Source organism: Erythrolamprus reginae, chromosome 4 (genome assembly GCF_031021105.1).
Source record: "Erythrolamprus reginae isolate rEryReg1 chromosome 4, rEryReg1.hap1, whole genome shotgun sequence".
NCBI lineage: Eukaryota > Metazoa > Chordata > Lepidosauria > Squamata > Dipsadidae > Erythrolamprus > Erythrolamprus reginae.
Window position 1 is genome coordinate 126245165 of NC_091953.1, and position 23663 is coordinate 126268827.

Here is a 23663-nt window from a genome sequence, read left to right on the forward strand (position 1 = left end):
GGAGCTGATTCCAGAGGGGCCTCCCCACAGAGCCTTCTTCCCCTAGGCCCTGCCAAGCAACATTGTCTGGTTGACGGGACCTGGAAAAGGCCTGCTCTGCGGGACCTAACCAATCGCTGAGATTCATACGACAGAAGGCGGTCCCGCAATATATAGTATTATGCATTATTGGGTTTTCAGTTCAATTGTGTAGCATGTGAAGGATGTGCATTTGTGTTTTATTTTTCTATTTATAAGGTACACTGAAGATGGCATTTAATTTCGTTGTACCAGGTGCAATGACAATAAACTAAACGCAACACACACACACACACAAACACACACAAACACACACAAACACACACAAACACACACACTAATTTTCTCACATTGGGTACAAAGAACTCCACACCACATTTTTAGGCACTTTTTATTGTCAAAAATTGTTTGTCTTTTTATATATAAACCATTTCAATATCTTTCAACAATAATACCGTTGTTTGCTCGATCATTTGCAGAGGATATGTCATCATATTAAAAAAAAATTAAGGAGAGGGAATGAAAAAGAGAGAACTGAAGGGAACCAGCAAACCAGCAACGAATATGCTCGAGTTTCTGTCGGGTAATTTTTTTTTCAGGATTAAACATTTGAAGCCTTACAAAAAACATATGTACATCATCTATTTACAATTCAGAGGAACACTTTAAAAAAAACCTATAACAAACCTTTTTTTTTTTAATTTATCAAGTCTATGGAAATTTTGTTTCCTAAAAAGTTTCTACCATATACCACAAAAATAAATAAAAAGATGCAAACACTAGTTTGAACAAAGTTTTGCTGTGAGCTTTTTTTCTTTTTTGGCATGTCAGTTTATTTAAATTTTTTTTTTTACCCTTTGGTTGACAGCATGGTATTACTGTTTTAATAGCTGTGATCCAAAAAGTCCCATCTACACCCATGTGATGAATTTTTTTTGAGAGCTGTACAAGTTACAACCTGCTTTGTTTTCACCCCCTGTGCCATAGCTGTGCCTAAAAGAAGGGATTTTATTCCTTAGACTGAACTTGGGAACGAAGAGTGGATCAGCTCCCAAAATCTTTCAACCCTATCAGGTTATGGCTGCAATTCTATATGACCCAAGTGAGAATGTCCAACTGAACTCAAGAAGAGTTGAGTCAAGATAGACAAGATAAGCAATAGACATATATATACCGTTTCATAGTACTTTACAGCTCTCTTGAAGCAGTTTATATAGAGTCAGCATCTTGCCCCCAGCAAGCTGTGTCCTCATTTTACCCACCTTGTAAGGATAGAAGAATGATTCAACCATGAGCCAGGGAGAATCGAACTGCTGGAAGTTGGCAGAATTAGCCTACAGTGCTGAACTGTAATCACCTGCGCCACCACGGTTAAAAAGATTGGGTTGCACAAGGTAACAAATTAGCAGACTGAAGCCACATTCACCACCGTTCTGTTCATAAGAGTTGGTGAGCCAGAACCAAAGAGCTACGTTCACATAACCAGTGTAATCTATTTGGTTTTGGCTCAGCCATTCTGTTTTATAATATGGTTGGGAATATTCTACTGACACATGCAGAATGTTAGTTTTCTGTTGTCTTCTGATCTGGAACAGTTTGTTGGTCAAACATCAGGAAGGGGGAAAAACAGTTTATAAGCGGCCTCGATCCTAAGGCTCCTCTCATGGGAATTGCTTATTTATGACCCAAATTCTTTAACTGTATTGTGAAAATCAGGCCTTCTCCCTTTCCACTCTTCATCCTATACTAGGAACCAAACCAAACATTTGGTCCAACAAAGGGTAAAACTTAAAATTTAAGGATGTCACACTCTTTTCTGAAGAAATCTGAACAAAATATCCAATGATTATCAAAACGATGCAAGAGTGCTAACTTTTTCCTACGAAACATAGGATTTGGGACTCTTCTTCAGGAAGGTTGCAGCAATGTAACTCAACAGAATTGGACAACACTCCATTTCCAAGTAACTTTTAATGTCAAAACAGCTTCTAGAATGAAATTTGGGTGGGCTTTTTTTAAAGAGGGCTTCCTCAGCAGAGGGTTGGGTGAAAAATGCAAAATATCCCTCTCTACCTTGTGGACTTTGTCCACAGAAAAGAACCCCAGTTCTACACTAAAAAATGTTCACTTTTTGCCAGAAGTACAACTGAAAACATAGAAAGCAGCCACTTTGATTGTCCTCTCTCAAAACATGTAGTTCTGCAGGTATGCATGGGCCTATCTGCAGAGGTGGTCATTCACTTACTTTCCCTACCAGTTCGCAAAAGTGAGTGCGCATGTGTATCTTTGCCAGTGCATGTGTGTGGCTCTCTGTGCATGTGCTTTGATCGTGTGTGTGTGGCTTGCACACATGTGTGCAGGTTCAAAACCTGCCTAAATAGGACAGCTTAGCACCAGGGGCATAGGAGTGGGCTCACCCATAGATCACCACTACTGGTTCACCTGAACCAGTCCAAACCGGCTATATATCATCTCTACCTATCTGGCTGGTGAATCTCAAAAATGTTTATAGGACTGAATTAATATTCCCCAAATTTTGGGGAATTGAGTCTTCAAGAATTTGACACATTCTCCTGCTTTTTATTTTTTTTAATGCTCTTTAGAACCTTGCTCTTTGGAAGCTATTCTCTTGTGCCTAGTGTCCTACAGATAATACTCATTAGTCACATAATTGACCCAGAATGAATGGCAAAAAGATAATTTTTAAAAGACAACAAAAACAACCAATGAGGGGTTTGTTATGAAATCTACACAATCTATTCAGAGGGAAGGCTACTTAGCTCACAGCTCTAGATCATCATGTCACTGGTTGTCAGCTTAATATAACAACAAAACCCCCAAACTATTTTTTTTTTAAAAAAATACTGCATGACGTGGTTGGTGGATGGCTTACAAATCCTAGTTTGTTATGTTGGGAATAGCTTATTCCGGGACTTCTGAATATTAATAAAGAAAATAAACTAGGCAATGTCCCATTAAGTCAATGTTACTTGGGTAGGCTACAGGCTACATTGAGGCTCGCTCCTAGCTTGTTCAACAAACCGCAATTATAGCAAATCCTTATGCAATAGACAAACATACCATATTTTTCAAGAGTGTAAGACACACCTTAGTTTTGGAGGAGGAAAATGGGGGAGATTCTCCCTACCTGATATTAATCTGGCAAGCCTCCTTAGTCCGGTCAGTTTCAGCACATTAGTTTGCTGGTTCTGAGCGTGCATGCTTTTTATCCTCTGGTTGGGGGATAAACAGCTTCTAAAGCACAGCTGATTGTGGGAGAAAGAAGCAATGAGAAAAGCAGGCAAAGCTCGCTAGCGCTTTGTTAGTGCTGAAAAAAAACAGCTTCTAAAGCACAGCTGATTGTTGGAGAGAGCAGCAATGAAAAAAGCAGGCAAAGCCCAGATCGCTTCACTCACCAACACCTCATAAGGGATGGGAAAAAAGCTTCAAAAAAGCTACATTCGGAGTATGAGATGCACCCAAATTTTCAGCCTCTTTTAAGGGGAGGGGAATTGTGTCTTATCCGCCAAAAATATGGTAGTCAATATAAGGAACCTGAAGAAGAATCCATTCAAGATTTTCTTTTGTAATAATAATATCTGTTTGCTCTTATTGGTTCAGATAAGATTAAATTTGGTGAGAAATAGGAACTGTGGAACTGCAAGGGCCGAAATTGTGAGTATGGCAGGCAGCACGTATTAGATTCTCCCTCCCTCTCTAAACACCTAAGGACCAGGAAGTGCTGGGTGAGTCAACCTGTTCACACCTTGCTCCATGAAGAAATGAACAGATTTGTTTCCCAATAAATACACTGATTGTTTCGCTCACCTAATTGGTCACTTGCATCTAAGAACAAGGATTGAGATTAAATCTTGGGTCGGCTGGCCGCAGTTTCCTTTTTGCCCTCTTGAAAAAAATTAGCAACAGCCTGTTAATTGTACTCAATGTGGTTTTGTCTCACCATCTTTCTGCTGTTCCATTGGGTGCCCCTCGGACGGCGGTTCCAACTTACCGCCGCTACCGGTGCTGATGTCCGCGTAGCTCTGGGTGACCGGCACATATGTGCATGCATCAGAGCAACATTTGGCTTCTGCACATGCACAGGAAACAAATCTTGCAAGAAGATGCGCAGATGGGTGAGATTTTGGGCATTTTTTTTTTTTGCTTTAGTGCATGCGCAGAAGCAAAAAAACTCGATGAAAAATAACAAAATCGTGCACGGAGCCACAGGTGCACCCATGTTTCGGTGAGGTTTTTTTGCTTCCGCACATGCCAAAACACGGGCACACCTGCGGCTCTGTGCGCAATTTTGCCATCTCCACAGGTGTGCAAGCATAATCGCGCTGTATGAGCCATGGCGATGAGCGCAATTTAGTGTTCCGGCTCATAGCTCACCATTACGGTGTGGTATTCCTCCCCCCATCCCAGTAGGAACCTGATACTGGTGCCCCTGCAGGCATTTAATCCAGCTTTCATAGGCTTTATGGGAACAGTAAGGTGGGAGTTAGCTAAACAGTAGCATCTCCGCAGAATGAAATGAAGATGCTTCAAGCAAGAATAATGGTGAAGCTCTGTCCAGGACTCCCAAGTATAACCTGTGGAAAGCTGGCAACCTCTGAAGCAGGGGTGTCCAAGTCAATATCGTTGAGGGCTGCATCAGAGTTGAGTTTGACCTCAGGGAGAGGGGTCTAGCCAAAGTGGGCATGGCCAACTCAACATCACTCATGTTGGGGGCCCAATCTCTCTGCCAGCAAAAATGGAGCTTGGGAGGGCTGCCTTCCTGAGGTCTTTTTTTGCTGGCAAAGGCACCGAGACCCAGTCTTCTGCTGTTTCCAGCATGGCTCCACGGGCCAGATCTAAGCAATCTGTATATATTCTGGGATCTGGCCCCTAGGACTTGAGTTTGACACCCCTGTTCTAGAGGGTGTCACCAACATTCGTCATTCTCCTCCACCTAGTGGTCACTTGGATTTCTGCAGGCCGGATCTGGTCACCCTGGAATTGGATCCCTTCGGCAAAATTGGCTCTTCTATGACTTGTGGACTTCAACTCCCAGAATTCCTGAGCCAGTTATGCTCGCTCAGGAATTCTGGGAGTTGAAGTCCACATGTCGCACAAGAGCCAACTCTGCCTTCCCCTTCCTTAGCCCATCTTTAGCTAAAAAGACATTTTCCCATGTCAGATTTTTCGCCTTTGCAAACAGGGGGGATGTTTTCATTTTAATTACACTGTTTTCCTCTAAAGATTACAGTACTTGGAAAAAAGCTGAGTCTCCCATACCCAGCGATGTACCTTATAGAGATGAACGCCCAGACAATTTCAACATTTGTCTGACTAGACATTGGGGGGGTACACTTCCTTTTGTTAAAAAGACACAACAAAGTCTCATTCCTATTAGCTGGCCCACTTCAAGCTGATTGGCCTTCTTTTCTATTTTCCCAACCTCTGTGCAATCCAAAATACTTTCAAGGGTGAAAGGCCAGGAGTGAAATGCTCCCAGTTCACTCGTGCCTATTGGTCATGAAGGGAGCGTGCGACTCCACCCACCTGCCCGGATATCACCATTCGAGTTCTTTTACACTCTGTGCATGCACAGAAGGCTTTGTAAAATAACATAACTAAAAGAACCCAAATGGCGGCATCTGGGCAAGTGGATGGAGCCTCGTGCTCCCTTTGTGACCGCCTCTCCAATGACCGACAGGCACAAGCAAACCAGGAGAATTTCACCAAGTTCCTGATACCCACTGAATCAGGGTGAGCAAAATTCACAAGGCGTTACACTAGTGTTTCACCAGCTTAGAGTTCTGATATTGTAAAATCATGTTCTAAATCCTTCTTTTTAAAGCAGGACTAAGTTTAGCTTATATTAAAAGGTTTAACATTATTAGTCTTAGATCCTCTTGTTATTTAAAGCTTTTGACAGTTGCTGAATAGCTCGCATTGTGCAAAACAGTTTTCCTTTTACAAAACTGGGGGAGAGGGGGGGAAATATGGACTCCAAATTTTTAAATACTTGGCAGATCAGATCTGTATGAACGCATACGCTAAATATTAGACGTGCCTGATTGAACTGTCCCGTGTCAAATGCTTGGCACTTATCCTCACTGATTTGTAGAAAATTCCTTTTGTGATAAAACATTAAGAGCTGATTTGCATATTTACAAAATCTTTGTCTTGGTAGACATGCAACATATGGAACATTTTTGTTCTATGGCTATTTATGAATTTCATCTCTATATATTTAATCTCCACAGAAAAAAAAATATAAAATATAACAAGTATTTTTTTAAAAAAACATCCAGTACAGTTTCGAGAGAAAATAAATTGCGGGTTGTTCTCTGGATTCTTTTGGCTGTCAGTTTATATTAAATTATTTTAAAAAAAACAAAAAAACACACCATCTGATTAAGAGTGTTTTGGTCAGGCTTCTAAAATTACAGATAATGCAGATTTTTCAAACTTAAGATTTAAGGACCGGCTTCTCACATTGTATTTTGGAAACATGAGTAAAGTATATTTATGCAATAATATTTTTATCTGCCGTACATCAATTAACTGCCAGATTACAACTACAATTTGTGCAAAACCAGTGCACAAAATCCCCAGGGACTCAGAAACTCTTTGTCCAAACAGGATGAATCTTTGTGGTAGATAAATCCACAGTAACTGAATTTAAACATGCCTGGGATAAACATATATCCATCCTAAGATAAAATACAGAAAATAGTATAAGGGCAGACTAGATGGACCATGAGGTCTTTTTCTGCCATCAGACTTCTATGTTTCTATGTTTCTTTTGGAGGTTCATGGACAAAAAAGAGCCAGTTGGCCATGCTTCCATGTCACCCATGGTTTCCAGAATCAGAAGGTGGAGACCCAGTGGGCCATGGAGACCACCTCCTCTTCCTTCTCCCCTCCTTTTGTGTAGATGAGCACAAGAGCAGGAATAAGAGCTCTTGAACCAGAATGTAGCGCTTCCTATGGCCGAAGAAACCAGGATCTGAAAACTATCCACTGAAAAGTGGCTAATTATCCTGGTTTCTGTGGCCACTGCAAAACCATGATTGCGGGGTCAAATGGCCCTTCTCTTTTCTCTTTCTTCCCACTCTCCCAGAGCAGGAGGGACAAGGAGAGAGAAAAAAGGAGTGAAGCACTGAAGCTTCAATTTTTTTAAAAAAATGATTTTATTTTGGCAACATTTATGATTGAAATTGATGTACGGCAGTGTTGGTGCCCAACAGTAGGAAATTCTGGGATGCATGCACAGCTGTATGCCCCCGAGTTGCCCCCACATAAGATTTGGCTTCTGTACATGCACAGCAAACACAATATTGCAGGAAGATGCTTGCGCAAGTGAGATGTTGGCAGTTTTCACCATTTCTTTGCTTCTGCACATGCGCAGAAGCAAAAATATCGGCAAAAATTTCTGAAATCTCACTTGTGCGCATGACCTCATGTGAGATTTTGTTGGGTGCGCATGTGCAGGAGCCAAATCTCACACCGATACACACATTGGGCGCATACGTATGATGGCCTTGGAGGGCGCACTGGCAGGAGGTTAAGACGAGCGGCCCTTTACTGATGTACGGACATGCACAGCCGTTGGCTGAGAATAGTGTGACTTGGAGACCCATGGTGCTGCTACTCCGCCATGGAGCGACCTAGGGCCCCATGATCAAATTGGAGAGTCCCTTTTTTGCCTACCCACCACCACCCAATTATCCAACCCACCCGCCCAACCCCATCTGCAAAACGTCATGACAGGCAGCCCTGAGATGAAACCTGTAGGACTGTAAGTCCAAGATACAAAAGAGGGTAAGTCACAGGGCATTAAAGCAGTGAAACAATCCGTATCTCTCTGGATAGTGTCATCCCTGTTTCCTCATAAATATACAAAATATACATTTCCAGTTTCTTGTAGCATTATTATTATTATTATTTCTCTGCTTCTAAAAAAGGAAGAGTTCGTACGCAGGCAAACCCTTAGCTATTTCTAATGGAAGGGAGGGGGTGGATACTTGGGTTGCCCGCACGTTGCATAGGTGCCCGCTGCCTTGTGGAAGACAGCTCAGTTCTGGTGGCGCTTCATGTGCAGGGCCAGGTGATCGGAGCGAGAGAAGCTGCGGCTGCAGACGACACACTGGAAGGGTTTGGCGCCCGTGTGCTTCCGGTAGTGGCGGGTCAACTCGTCCGAACGAGCAAATCTCCAGTCACATCCTTCCCAAGTGCATTTGTATGGCTTCTCTCCTGAAAACATTCAAAAGGCAGAAAACGTCAGTCAATACTCCTTGGTCAACAGGCAATGCTCAAAACCAATTCACACTTTTATAGGAGAATTTCTTTGGGCTAAATCATTGCACCCTACGAACACGGTGGCTCACATCGCTAGGACAATGGGTTGGAGGTTAACAAGCCCATGTTCAAGACCCACAAGAAAGGAAACATAGAAACATAGAAGATTGAAAGGGAGAAAAAGACCTCATGGTCCATCTAGTCTGCCCTTATACTATTTCCTGTATTTTATCTTAGGATGGATATATGTTTATCCTAGGCATGTTTAAATTCAGTTACTATGGATTTACCAACCACGTCTGCTGGAAGTTTGTTCCAAGCATCTATTACTCTTTTAGTAATATAATATTTTCTCACATTGCTTCTGATCTTTCCCCCAACTAACCTCAGATTGTGTCCCCCTTGTTCTTGTGTTCACTTTCCTTTTAAAAACACTTCCCTCCTCAACCTTATTTAACCCTTTAACATATTTAAATGTTTTGATCATGTTCCCCCCTTTCCCTTCTGTCCTCCAGACTATACAGATTGAGTTCATGAAATCTTTCCTGATACATTTTATGCCTAAGACCTTCCACCCTTTTTGTAGCCCGTCTTTGGACCCGTTCAATTTTATCGATATCTTTTTGTAGCTGAGGTCTCCAGAACTGAACATAGTATTCCAAATGTGAATATTCCAAAGGAGCTCCCAACTGGGCATCAACTAAGATCAAAAGATCTGGGGAGGCAGAGGAAGTAATGTGCTGGTGTTTGGAGGTTGTTAGGATCAGAGTGATTGTGGGTTCTGCCTCCCAAGGACACTTCCATCTGTCCATCCAATAGCCCGGGGGCTATTGGGAATTTTGACTCCCTCAGAGAGGATTGGCAACTTGGGCATCTTCCTCGATCCACAGCTGACTTTGGAACATCATCGTCATTGGCTGTGGCGAGGACGGCGTTTGCCCAGGTTCGCCTGGTGCACCAGTTGTGGCCCTATTTGGATAGGGAGTCTCTACTCACAGTCACTCGTGCCCTTATCACGTCGAGATTCGACTACTGCAATGCTCTCTACATGGGGCTACCTTTGAAGAGTGTTCGGAAACTGCAAATTGTGCAGAACACAGCCGTGTGAGCAGTCATCGGCCTGCCCAGGTATGCCCATGTTTCTCCAACACTCTGCAGACTGCATTGGCTGCCAATTGGTTTCCGGACACAATTCAAAGTGTTGGTAATGACCCATAAAGCCCTACATGCCATTGGGCCAGATTACTTGCGGGACCGTCTTCTGCCGTGTGAGTCCCAGTGACCAGTTAGGTCCCACAGAGTTTATTTATTTATTAAATTTGTATGCCGCCCCTTTCCGTAGACTAGGGTTGGCCTTCTCTAGGTCCCATCAACTAGACAATGTCACTTGGCAGGGCCTAGGGGAAGAGCCTTCTTTATGAGGGCCCCAGCCCTCTGGAATCAGATCCCACCAGAGATCCGCACTGCACCTACCCTCCTCACCTTCCGCAAGACTCTCAAGACTCATTTATGCCGCCAGGCTTGGGCTCACTGGACCCTAGCTCCTGGACAATGAATGCATTGTGAGTTCGTTGTTTGGATGGGAATGAGTGTTTTTTTATGGTTTGGGGTATTTTAGACTAGTAATTTATATTAATTGAATTTAGGATGCTATATTGTTCCTATATATGTTGTAAGCCACCCCGAGTCTTCAGAAAGGGGTGGCATAAAAGTCCAATTAATAAATAAAGGGTGAAGAGACACAGAAACACAGGACATCCAGCAAAGGAGAATACGTGAACACAGCAGGTCACAACCTCACTAAAACTGGTTGTGAGTTAAGTTCCCAAGTTAAAACACAGGAAACATCAAGTCCATACAAAGCAACAGGGCTTCAACCAGTTATAATATCAGTTCATCTTATTGGATCTCATTGGACAGACGATAGATAGATAGATAGATAGATAGATAGATAGATAGATAGATAGATGGATGGATGGATGGATGGATGGATGGATGGATGGATGGATGGATGGACGGACGGACGGACGGACGGACGGACGGACGGACGATAGACAGACAGACAGACCCCAGTCCCCATAGGGGAAATTAAAAAAAATTCTTCTTATTCCTCAAAGTTAGAACAACTATGGTCCTTTTATGACCCGTGGACTTTATGGGTAAGCCGCCCCGAGTCCTCAGAGAGGGGCAGCATATAAATCCAATCAATCAATTAGTAAACAAACAAACAATTAAATATATAAATTCTGGGAGTTAGGAGTCCATCAACCGTAAAGGGCCCATAGTTTCCCCCTCGCTGCTCTAAGGCTTAGACAAGCTGTTCAGATTATTATTATTTCTCCAAATGCATGAGATCCTTTGCATTTAATGCCAGTGTTTTTGGAAACCGTTGACATGACTAATTTATCAAACATTAGGCTCGTCTGCAAAAAAAAATTAGGCACCAAATGTATCCGGCTGCTAGCACATTTCTTCAGCCCAACCAGCCACCCAAGGTGATGAACACCTGAAATTATCCGTGGCTTCAATTGGCACACGAGATACTTAACACCTTGAAAATTTTGACCACAGATTTATGTAACGGCCCAATATAGATTTAACTGCATGGCTTTCCACAGTCCCGTTTGGAACATACTGTCACAGATAGCTAAATAGATGGGTATTTAATTTAGCAGCCTTAAGTGGGATATTTTTAAACATACCTATAAAATTCATAACTATGTCTGTTGAAATGATGGAAGGGTATTCATAGAAACCAGAGGCAGGAATAAAATGTCTGCTCTCTGAAGAACGAAGGCGGCTGTTCAGTGTGACTCCAAAAAAAAAAATGTTATTTATGTGGCCAAACTTCATTCATGTAAATCTATGCTCGCAGGTCATTTCCACAGTTTACCGAAGTGCATTGTCATAAAACCTGAACACACCCAAAACTCTTTTTTATCGGTTGTAACTGTCAACTGGAGCTGTTAGAGGGCTCTGAACTTGGACTTAGTTCTCAGGGGAAAAAATGCATGAGGTGGTAAATCTTTCTAAGCTATGATAGCAAGTAGGAGGATTTGTAGGAACCATTTCCTTGTAACTGAGAAACTTAGAGAGAAAAATAAAATAAAGCTAAATTTGAGCCTGTTCTGTCTGGGTCCCTCCAGAAGCCAACACCAACCAAAAAGAGAATCCAGACACACTGGTAAAAAGCAAAGGCAGTTTATATAATTCAAAGCAAACACAGGTAACAGAAACTGTTCTTACAGACAGGAACACGCTGGAACTTCACAGAGGTTTCATGAAGGCCATGAAATAAGACAGGATTCTTGCTGTCAAAAACAACGCTGGAGATAACAAACCCACGCCTCCCCCAAGTCTTCCAGACTTCTAGGCCACAAGCCAAGATCAGAGACGCCGAGAAGCAAAGCAGGGTCACAGAACTTCCAGTTGATAACGCTCCACAAGGCTGCAAGGGCAGGCCTGCCTTTTAAACCCTGCTGAGGAGAACCACACCCAAACCCAGCTGTTGCCAATTCAGTGATGCAAATACCTTTCTAATTGGTCCCGTCTCTGAGCTGCACGTCGCTGTCTCATGTCAATTATAGCCTGTGCTTCTTCATCCAATGAGTCCAGGCTACTAGCTGGGGAGAGCCCCCCCCCGGGGCTCTCAGGCTGCTCTCCCTCCTCCTCTTCCTGACTTTCCTCTCCCCCGTCTGCCTGGTCCTCCCCCTCCTGTTTACTGTCCTCCTCCTCTGGGCATGGATCCAGCAGAGACGCAGCCGGTCCCTGAGGATCCTCAGGCTGAATCACAACAGAGCCTGGCATACTGCTTGCTTTCCAGGCATGGGAATTGCTGGTCATTTCACAACTTACAAATATTTCAGTATTTGAGAGGTTCCTAGAAGGATGAGAGGGGTCAACCTATTTTCCAAAGCAGTAAAGGGCTGCAAAATTTTTTACTACCACACTGTGCAGGGCATGGCTTTATTTTGTGGGTGTGGCTTGCTGGCCATGTGATCAGGTGGGGGCGCCTTGACGATCATGTGACCAGGTTGTGGCTTAAAAGGTCATGTGACTGGCTTAAGGGTGGCCAACTTGATGTCACTCACATCAAGAGTTTGGGTTAGGATTAGGGTGCCTGGCCTCTCCTCGCCTCAATGAGATACAAATTCTCTATCTATTTACTGAACGTCCAAAATGTACTACTTAATTCTGTGTATATATGCCATACATGTACTTACATATTACAAACAGGCACACAAAAATATACATTATCTACTATATATACTATATATGTAAGTCTATATAGTCTACGAGTCTACGGAGTCTACATATTACACATACACACTTACAACTCTTCTAAAATTATACACATTCAGCTTTATTTACTGCGATAGGAAAAACATACCCAGAGCCCAGAAAGGAAGAAAAAAATTCAAAATTTTTCTAACAGTTCTGCATACCGGACCAAAAGTTTTCTACCGGTTCTGCATACCTGACCATACCAGTAGGAACCCATCACTGACCAGAAGGCAAGGCAAGAAACAATGGACGGAAACTAATAGAAGGAGAGAAGCAACCTGGAATTAAGGAGAAACTTCCTAAAAAGTGAGAACAATTAACCAGGGGAACAGCTTGCCTCCTGTTATGGGTACTTCATCACTTGAGGTTTTTAAGAAGAGCCTGGACAGTCATATATCTGGAATGGTACATGGTCTCCTGCTTGAGAAGGGAGTTGGACTAGAAAACCTCTAAGATCCCTCCCAGCTCTATTCTGATTGAAAACATACCATCCACAGGTTAAAAACTGCAGACACAGTCCAGGAGTAATGCACATGTGCAGGAAGAAAAAATGCACTGAAATCTCGGAAGGGGATGCATGTGCGCATGAAATTTTGGTGATTTTGTTGCTTACATGCATGCACAGAAGCAAAAAAAATTGTTGAAATCTCCCACGCGTCCAGGGGTGGGCAGCAGGCAGGACTGGGTGGAACACAGTTCCACCGGTGGAAATGAAGATGTGTGCACAGCTCCAGCTGATCGCCGGCTGTCACTTCCTGGATTACTGGTCTCGGCTCAGCTCTCCTTTTTTCCCCTGCTGCTGCTATGTCTGTGCTCCTTGCTTTTTTCCTCTTTCCTCCTTCCTGGCCTCAGACAAGCTTCCCAGTTTCCTGCCCGGCTCCCCTCTAGCCTCACGCAGCCACCTCCCACCTGAGGTGCAAGCAGACAGCGTGGGTGGAAGCGGCGCTGGCAGCATTTATACCTTCTGGCAGCACCCGTTTGCCTACCTACCAATCCTGAGGCGGGTGGGCAACCCAGGAAGGAGAACGCACGAAAAACGAAGCAAATTGTCACCTCAGCGAGCGACACTGTTAAGGTTGTATGTCAAGGACTTAACAGTTCACTTGAACAATGATGATCATTCAAGCCACTCCCACCTGATCACATGACCGGCAAACCACTCCTACCCAGTCACATGACCCATTAAGCCACACCCACAAAATAAGCCACATCCATTTCAGACAAGTGACGGTCTCTTCTTTAAAACCTCCAGTAATGAAGCACCCACAACTTCTGTAGGCAAGACGTTCTATTGTTTTAAAGTTTTCTCACCGTTTAGGAAAATTTCTAGCTAAATTTCTAGAAGAAGCTGTGCAACCCTTGTTGAAAATGGTCTGGCAGGGATATGGCCAAACGTAAACCACCTCTCTACGATCACAATTCATCCAGGTTTCCTAAAGCTTTGGAAGAAGGTGTGATAGAATCAGCCAAACAGCAAAAAGCCACCAGCATCAACCATGGGGAGTGACCATATCACACAAGACATGTGGTTTAGAGCAGTGTTTCCCAACCTTGGCAACTTGAAGATATCTGGACTTCAATTCCCAGAATTCCCCAGCCAGCATTTGCTGGCTGGGGAATTCTGGGAGTTGAAGTCCAAATATCTTCAAGTTGCCAAGGTTGGGAAACACTGCTTTAGAGAACAAAAGAAAGTGTATGATGCCATCAACTGAACAAAAGAATTGAAATGGAAATGGGATGGACAATAAACGGCAGGTGGATCAAGGCAGCCTTAGAATGGATCCCACTTGATCCAAAGCATCCATGAAACAGATCTAAAACAAGATGGATTTAGAACATCAGCAAGTATTGTGGGCCCAATTGGCAAAAGAAAGCTCAGGACTGTATTGGACATGTGGAAGAGGTCTCCACCCTACTGGGAATAGACAATGGCTAGAGTGACGGTGGTGGTGGTGAATTTTGCTTGTTCTGCCTTTCATCTAATGGCAACAGCAGTTAGCATTTATATTTATATACTGCTTCACAGTGTTTTACAGCCCTCTCTAAGCGGTTTACAGAGGGCCCCCAACAAGCTGGATCTTCATTTTACCGACCTTGGAAGGATGGAAGGCTGAGTCAACCTTGAGCCTACTGAGATTCGATCTGGCAAACTGCTGGCAGCCAGTGATCAGCAGAAGTAGCTTGCAGTACTGCAAGGTTGACTCAGCCTTCCATCCTTCCGAGGTGGGTAAAATGAGGACCCGGATTGTGGGGGCAATATGCTGGCTCTGTTAAAAAGTGCTATTGCTAATGTTGTAAGCCACCCTGAGTCTAAGGAGAAGGGCGGCATAAAAATTGAATAAATAAATAAAATAAATAAATATTGCACCACCGATGCTCTATTTTGGACTACCATTCCCATCCTCCCCCTAGTACGAAGTTACTTTAGGTGAGTAGGGATGACACCTGTGATGATTTTCTTAAAAGGAACGGCTTTAATGGAAGGGCTGAAATGAAACCTCTTGAGATGAAGCAGAAAATGTATCTTGTTTGTATCTTGCTTGCATTGCCACATATTTTTCCCTTTGTTCGGTTCAGCAAAAATAGGTGGCACAATTTCCAACATAAGAACTGTTTTTTAAAGAAGTTATTTTAAAGCTCATTTCCCTTGATTCACGATGCCGAACTTTATAAAGCAGAGGGATTCCCGATGAAAACGACGTTTATTTGCTCAAAAAGCAACAAGACACTGAATTCTTTATTCTGTGTCTAAGGGCTGCGAGCGTGGCTTAACTTTTAACCATTTGCACAAAATACAGAAGCTGCAAAGTTTTCAGAAAATAGTTGATTCTCCTCCAGAAATTGAAAAATGAGGACCGAGAGGTCGTGAAACCCAAGAATGCAACTGGCCATTAAATGCAACGCGCACTGGAACATGATGTCTCAAGTTCAAACAGATACTGCACTGTAAAAGGATTACTAAAAACTTCTGAGAAACACGAGCGGGACGCTTCGGAGTTTGTTAAAATGTCAACACTGTTCAAATAAAACAGCATGGAGGAAGCTGGTACCAAGTTCTGGCGAAACAGCAAGACTTCAGTGCTTTCTTCCCGCGCCAGAAATATTATACACATCACTTCTGGGAAAACAGAACTACTTTCCTTTTAAGTTCTGTTTTAACAGAACTTAAAAGTTTTTTTTTCATAACGTTAATTGGATTTTTGCATCATCTTCATCCAATCTCACCGATTTCAAATATTTGGTTAGGCTTAAGTCAATCAACAAATGTATTTCCAAGTCCTTTGACATTGCTCGTAATGCATCCCAACTTGCAAGTCGATTTATTTTTATTTTCAAAACCAACGCTTCGAGAAAGCATGTGGAATACATTTAGGAATAACTTTTGGTTGAAAGACCAACATTGTGTTTGGAAGCAGTTTAGAGCAAGCCCGAACTGAACAAGATAAGAGAAGGAAACGGGGAGGAAATAAAAATAAGCTATCTTTAACCATCTTCTTACTTATTAAGCAAATACTGAAGTTACTAATAACACGGCTCTTTTTCTTTTCTTTTCTTTTAATGTATCCTTGGATGAAGAGTGCAGAATACTTTGCGTGCAGGTTTTCTTTCGCCAAACATTATCCAGCCCATAAATATCCCCTTGGTGCTGTGATACTGACCATGCTCGGTTTCAGCTTCTGCACCATGCCAAGGGAGACTAAAAATACGTTACGTGCTTTGCCCTATAATTATACCATAATTTCGCCTAGGATGTTGTTTTATCAACAATGGATGTTGTCATGGGAGCTAGAAATCTCCAATTAAAAAAAGAAAGATCCTCGGACCGAAATTCCAGCTTGATTATGATGGAGGGGGATCGGCATAGTTTTGACCCCTACAGGAGAAGTGAGGTGGATAGGGAGGCGAGGAGAAGGAGTACTTCGTAGGAGGAGTTGACTTGTTGGGCCATTTATTTTTTTTCTTTTTAACATGAATGAAAACCGGGGAAGCTGAGAAACCGCTTCGACACTAGATCTCACCCCAAGGGTGAAGGAAAGAGTCACTGTGATTGGGTTTTTGGCATATTTGTCATCCCAGGAAAAAAAATAAATCACACTTAACCAGAGGTGGGGGCTCATATGTGGCCAGCCACAAACAAACTACTTCACGGCTTAACGTCATGCATGAATGAGGAACAAGAAAAGCAGAGATCGGCTCCAAGTATGAATAGAACTCCTGGGCAGATTCTGGTCTTAGCCGGGGTGGTGGTGGTGGTGGTGGGGGAAATGGAGGGGGCAGGTGGCAGAGTCCATCAAGAAAGGAAGTGGAGTTGTTTCCTGCAAGAGAGAGCATCAAGGAGCACCCGTTCAAGACCAGGCCCTTCTTCAGATCTTGCCACAAGGAAAGTTTTCCTCCTCTTTCAAATGAGGTCTAGTTCATCAAATCTCCCTTCCTTCCTTCCTTCCTCCCTCCCTTCCTTCCTTCCTTCCTTCCTTCCTCTTGCCATCAGATTAACTTTACACCCTGTGTAAAGTTTAGCCTGCAGGTCTGGGAACGATCTCATCTTAGTAAAATCTGATAGAAACTGTCACAGGGACAGGAGCCATTAAATAAAACCTGTTTTATCTATTTAAAACACCACAGGGAGGGAGGGAGAGAGGGAGGAAGGGAGAGGGAGAGAGAGAGGGAAAGAGGGGAGAGAGGAGGGAGAAAGAAAAGGAGGGAGAGATAGAGAGAGGGAGAGAGAGGGAGAAAGCGAGGGAGAGAGAGAGAAGGAGGGAAGATAGAGAGGGAAAGAAGGGAGAAAGGAGGGAGAAAAGGAGGGAGAAAGGGATAGAGAGAGGGGAAGAAAGAGAGGAAGAGAAAGAGAGGGAGGGAGAAAGACAGGCAGAGAGAGGAGGGAGAGAGGAGAAGAGAGAGAGGGACAGAGAGAGATAGGAGGAAGAGAAGGACAGAGGAATGGAGAGAGAGGGACAGAGGAAACTGCAGAGAAAACAATTACTGCCAACCTGCCTTCCCTTGAGGACCTGTATACTGCATGAATCAAAAAGAGGGCCATGAAAATATTTTCTGACCCCTCACACACTTTTTCCCCAAATGCCATCACTTTGATAAACAAATAATTCCCTCACCACTGTCAATCTATTCACTAAGGCTGCATTACTATTACTAATAGACTTCTCATCGCTCCTATCACCCATGCAATGAACAGTGAAGATCCAAGAGAAAACGTCCAGTGAAGGGCTGCAAAAAGTTTTTACTACCACGCTGTGGGCGTGGCTTAATTTTGTGGGCGTGGCTCAGTGGCCATGTGACCAGGTGGGAGTGGGCTGATGGCCATGTGACCAGGGGTGGTTTAAAGGTCATGTGACTGGCTTAAAGGTGGCCAACTACCAAAATTTTTACTACCACACCGTGGGCATGGTTTATGCATTTTCTTTCAACATCTCCCAGTGCAAATTGGGGCTACCTTTGAAAAGTGTTCGGAAACTTCAGATCATGCAGAATGCAGCTGCGAGAGCAATCATGGGCTTCCTCAGTTATGCCCAAGTTACACCAACACTCCGCAGTCTGCATCGGTTGCCGATCCGTTTCCGGTCACAATTCAAAGTGTTGGTTATGATCTATAAAGCCCTTCATGGCACCGGACCAGAATATCTGCGAGACTGTCTTCTGCCGCACGAATGCCAGTGGCCGGTTAGGTCCCACAGAGTTGGCCTTCTCTGGGTCCCGTCCACTAAACAATGTTGTCTGGCAGGACCCAGGGGAAGAGCCTTCTTTGTGGTAGCCCCAACCCTCTGGAACCAGCTCCCCCCGGAGATTAGGATTGCCCCCACCCTCCTTGCCTTTCGCAAACTCCTTAAAACCCACCTCTGCCATCAGGCATTGGGGGATTGAGTCATCTCCCCCAGGTTTATAGTTTATGCATGGTATGTTTGTGTGTAAGTCCTGCTTTTAAATAAGGGTTTTTTAGATATTTTTAAAATATTAGATTTGTTCTACATTGTTTTTATTATTGCTGTGAGCTGCCCCGAGTCTACGGAGAGGGGCGGCATACAAATCTAATTATTATTATTATTATTATTATTATTATTATTATTATTATTATTAATAAGTAATAGTAATAGTAATAGTAATAGTAATAGTAATAGTAATAGTAATAGTAATAATAATAATAATAATAATAATAATAATAATAATAATAATAATTGGGTGCTCTGGGGTGGAGCTCCATTTTCACTGCCCCACTGCGTTCCTCCCGTCCATCACTAGCCTGGGCAGATTCCAATTACCGCCACGACCCGTGCGCTTCCCATGGAGCTCCGTGACCCCGGAGTGCGTGCCTGTTTCATCCAAGCGAGATTTTGCTTCTGTTCATTCACAGCATGCAAAATCTCATGAGAGGATATGCGCACTTACAAGATTTCGGTGTTGTTGTTTTTTGTTTCTGCGCATGCACAGAAACAAAAAAATAACCAACCAAAAATTGCTGAAATCTCTCACGCCCGCGCATACTCTCATGAGATTTTGTTTCCTGTGCAAAATCTCACTCAGGCGCAAGCACACTGATCATTTGGAGCTGTGCGCGCAGCTCCATTTTCGCTACCTTCCCATCCAGGTAGAACCCAATACTGCCCCCACAGGCCAGACCTATCACCACATGGGCTGGATCTGGCCCTTGGACCTTGAGATTGACGCCCCTGTTCTAAATTGTGGCATAGAGATAGAAACCTACACAGGGCATTGAGCCATTTTCTTTTGATAAGAGAGCATAGAAACATAGAAGACTGACGGCAGAAAAAGACCTCATGGTCCATCTAGTCTGCCCTTATACTATTTCCTGTATTTTATCTTAGGATGGATATAGGTTTATTCCAGGCATGTTTAAATTCAGTTACTTTGGATTTACCAACCACGTCTGCTGGAAGTTTGTTCCAAGCATCTACTACTCTTTCAGTCAAATAATATTTTCTCGTGTTGCTTTTGATCTTTCCCCCAACTAACTTCAGATTGTGCCCCCTTGTTCTTGTGTTCACTTTCCTATTAAAAACACTTCCCTCCTGGACCTTATTTAACCCTTTGACATATTTAAATGTTTCGATCATATGCCCCCCTTTTCCTTCTGTCCTCCAGACTATACAGATTGAGTTCATGAAGTCTTTCCTGATCAGTTTTATGCTTAAGACCTCCCACCCTTCTTGTAGCCCGTCTTTGGACCCTTTCAATTTTGTCAATATCTTTTTGTAAGTGAGGTCTCCAGAACTGAACACAGTATTATTCCAAATGTGGTCTCACCAGCGCTCTATACAGCGGGATCACAATCTCCCTCTTCCTGCTTGTTATACCTCTAGCTATCTCCCTCTTCCTGCTTGTTATACCTCTAGCTATGCAGCCAAGCATCCTACTTGCTTTTCCTACCGCCCGACCAGCGTATGAACTTCTTAGCCAGAGAAGTTGCTGTCTCCATTACCAACAAGGCTATTAGAGGACACCACGCAGCCCACAGATACTAAACAAGGGAGAAGGTCTTATCTTGAAGCTCCTGGCTAGGATTATTCAGTCTTGTTCAAGCCAGCAGCCAGCCCTGCAGGATGGTTTGTTTGTTTTTTTGCAACTTTGGAATAGGCTGTCCTCGTGGAGAATGGCCAAGACGACAAATCCTGGAAGTTATGTGACGCGGAGTTAAAAGCTGTTTAATAGGCACCAGGCCTAAAGACATAAGGAGGAAGCACTTTTATCAGGACCATCTGGTAAAGCCACTTTCACACCCATAAAAGCAAATAAAAACATTTACTACAGTTATTTGGCAACGGAAAAGGGAAAGGCGAAACATGAGTGGATCAGGGAGCTTATTCCCACTTCCTCCTCTCCGCGGGAAGGATTAAGGACCAGGCTATAAGCGGCGGCAGCACAGGGTGGGATGCAAAGTGTAGTCAATATCGAGAGCATTTACAATGCAATGCAAATGCATTGTAACAATGTACAATGTAGAACCGTTGTTTGCACATTGCCCCCCAACAATCCAAGTCGGCATTTTACCAACCTCGGAAGGATCAATCAACCTTGAGCCCCATCAGGATCGAACTCCAGGCTGTAGGCAAAATTTGCCTGCAATACTACATTTTAACCACCGAGCCACCAGGGCTCCAGGACATGAGAAGAAGTCCTCAGGACCTCCAGGACAATAGCAATAGCATTTAGACTTATATGCCACTTTGTACTGCTTTTACAGCCCTCTCCAAGCAGTTTACAGAATCGGCATATCGTCGCTGTTGTGGTTAGCTCTGGCCCTGCTCCTGCCCCAAGGACTGTGGATGTGGGGGAGACATCCACATGCTGCAGGCCTGTTTTGCCCCCCCCCCCCCGGTGGAATCTGCTGATGAAGGCTCCTCTGAGCAAGAAGACATGAGTGACAGGGAGGAGGAGAGTGTGGCAGACAGCTCAGAAGGAGATCAATTATCTAGCTCCTCCTTGGATTCAGAACAAGAGTTAATGATACAGCCACGCATGCGGAGAGCAATGCATAGGCAACAACAACTGAGAGATTATTATCAAAGAAAATGAGGCCACCTGTGGTTGGGTGGGGCTGTGGTAATTAGTGAGGCTGCTATAAATAGCAGCCTGTGGGTTTGGCCATTGTGGAGGATTATCTGATCCTTGTGTTTCGTGACTGCTTTACTGACTTTGACTTTTTGTGTGCTGATTTTTCCCCGCTTTGAAACTAAACCAGAGCAAAGTGTGTTTCACTTTGTGAAAGAAGAAGGACTGTGAATTGTCTCACAGCTGCAAGCTAAGTATCACAGAACTGATAAGGGACTTGTACAACTTGTACCAATGTTTGTTTGGAGATGAGTGCTCTTTGCTATACCAAAAGAGGGCTTAATTTAAGTGAATTTTCATTATAAAGAACATTGTTTTGAATTTTCAAACCTGTGTGTGTCTGAAATTTGTACCTGTGAATTTTTGGGAGGAGTCTGCCAGAGAGCCTGACAGAACAGTCGCCAACAATTTGGGTCCTCATTTTACCCACCTTGGAAGGAGGGAAGGCTGAGTCAACCTTGAGCCGGTGGTGAGATTTGAACTGCTGAACTACAACTAGCAGTTAGCAGAATTCTACTACATTCTAACCACTGCGCCTCCCCTGACATGAGAAGAGGAATCAAAGCCTCCAGTTTTGAGCAGAAGAAAAATGTTGCCGGGGTGCGTACATGCGCACCGGCGACATTTTTGCTATGGGCAGGCACTATGGCCTGTACTGACCAGCAGCCCAATACTGACCTCTGGGGATATTGTATGTGGTCCAGCTAAGGGACTACAAAATAACAACTCAGTTCAGATTGGGGGGGGGGAGAAATAATTTAGTTTTACCTATAAGATTTTTCTTGTATTTCTTTTTCATATCTTTGTCTATCAAAGACACACACATCAAGACAGATCAACATTAATCCAATTTTAATTTTAAATTTATTTTTTTAAAATTTTAATACTCCATCTTTGGGATGGCCATAGTATTCTGGCCGCCTTTTTTACATCTTAACTTTCTTTCTTTCTTTCTTTCTTTCTTTGTTCGTTCCTTCCTTCCTTCCTTCCTTCATTCATTCATTTATTTATTGGATTTGTATGCCGCCCCTCTCCGTAGACTCGGGGCAGCTAACAACAATGATAAAAACAGCATGTAACAATCCAATCCAATACTAAAATAAATAAAAAACCCTTATTATAAAAACCAAACATACACACAGACATACCATGCGTAAATTGTAAAGGCTTAGGGGGAAAGAATATCTCAGTTCCCGCATGCCTGACGGCAGAGGTGGGTTTGAAAAAGTTTACGAAAGGCGAGGAGGGTGGGGGCAATTCTAATCTCTGGGGGGAGTTGGTTCTAAAGTGCCGGGGCCGCCACAGAGAAGGCTCTTCCCCTGGGTCCCGCCAAACGATATTGTTTTGTCGAGTTACAAGGATGGTGAATGGTCTGGAAACTATGTCCTACAAGGAACGATTAAATGATCTAGGGATGTTTAACCAAGATTTGAGTCTGGCAAAAGGTATTGAAGTTTAAAGGCCTACTGATTATTTCATATGCTTTGGCTGAAACTGGCAATGCTTTGGATGTGAGGTGTTTCAGATCACAGGTCTCCAACCTTGGCAACTTTATGAGGGGTGGACTCCAATTCCCAGAATTCCACAGCCAGCATGGCTGGCTGAGGAATTCTGGGATTTGAAGTCCATCCCTCATAAAGTTGCCAAGGTTGGAAACCTCTGTTTAAGTTAACTGCACTGCAATGTAACACCTCCCCACCCCCCAAAAAAAAACCAATCCATGGAAGGAACACTTGTTTTCAAACAAAAGCTCGGGAAATAGTTCCCATTGCCAAAGTAAGCAAACCTTGGAAAAGATGAGCTACAATGTCAGAACCAGATGTACCCACTCCAGCATCTTTCAGAAGTGGCTCTGTTCACAGAGAAGAATCGTCTTCCTGATCAGACATCCAATATCTCGGACAGAACTTTACTTTATTTAATCCCTCTGGGGCAGGGAGGGACATTCTTCCAGGAGATATATTGGGCACTTAATTAAAAATGAAAATTCTGTCAGTTGTAAGAAGTAGGGGGAAAAACCCTTTCGGAGCTGGCACGATCGCCTCTATGGGAAGCCAACAATAAGCAGTAGTTAACTACTGAATTCTTGGAAGCCATTTCATCCCCAATTCAGAAAGAGATTGGCAAGGCGTGCAGGAGACTAAGGAAATCATCTATTTAGCTGAAGGGATTGGATACTGTAGCCTAGAGGTTAATTCTCTGCCTTACAAGGCAAAGGTTGCAGGTTCAAGTCCCAGTGGGTATGGCTAGCTGATGAGGCCAAAATAAGGCCGAAATAGATCTATCCTAGTCTCCCTTAATTTTCAAATTCAGCTTAAACATGTGACATACATACATACATACATACATACATACATACATACATACATACATACATATATATATATATATATATACATACACACACACACACACACACACACACACACACAGTAAAATACATGATGAAGGTTATAGAGGAGATACTCATAGTAAAATATATCTATGAA

At 43.3% G+C, this 23663-nt stretch overlaps 1 protein-coding gene across 2 annotated transcripts in view; it reads right to left on the reverse strand.

Moving 5' to 3' along the window:
* Positions 1 to 395: 395 nt before the first annotated feature.
* Positions 396 to 23663, reverse strand: part of KLF5 (KLF transcription factor 5) — a 43929-nt gene continuing 20661 nt past the window's right edge. For both annotated transcript variants that reach the window (XM_070751357.1, XM_070751356.1), the window contains exon 4: positions 396 to 8265. In XM_070751357.1, the coding sequence (XP_070607458.1) occupies positions 8087 to 8265 (179 nt within the window). In that variant the 3' untranslated portion in view covers positions 396 to 8086. The remainder of the gene's footprint in view (positions 8266 to 23663) is intronic.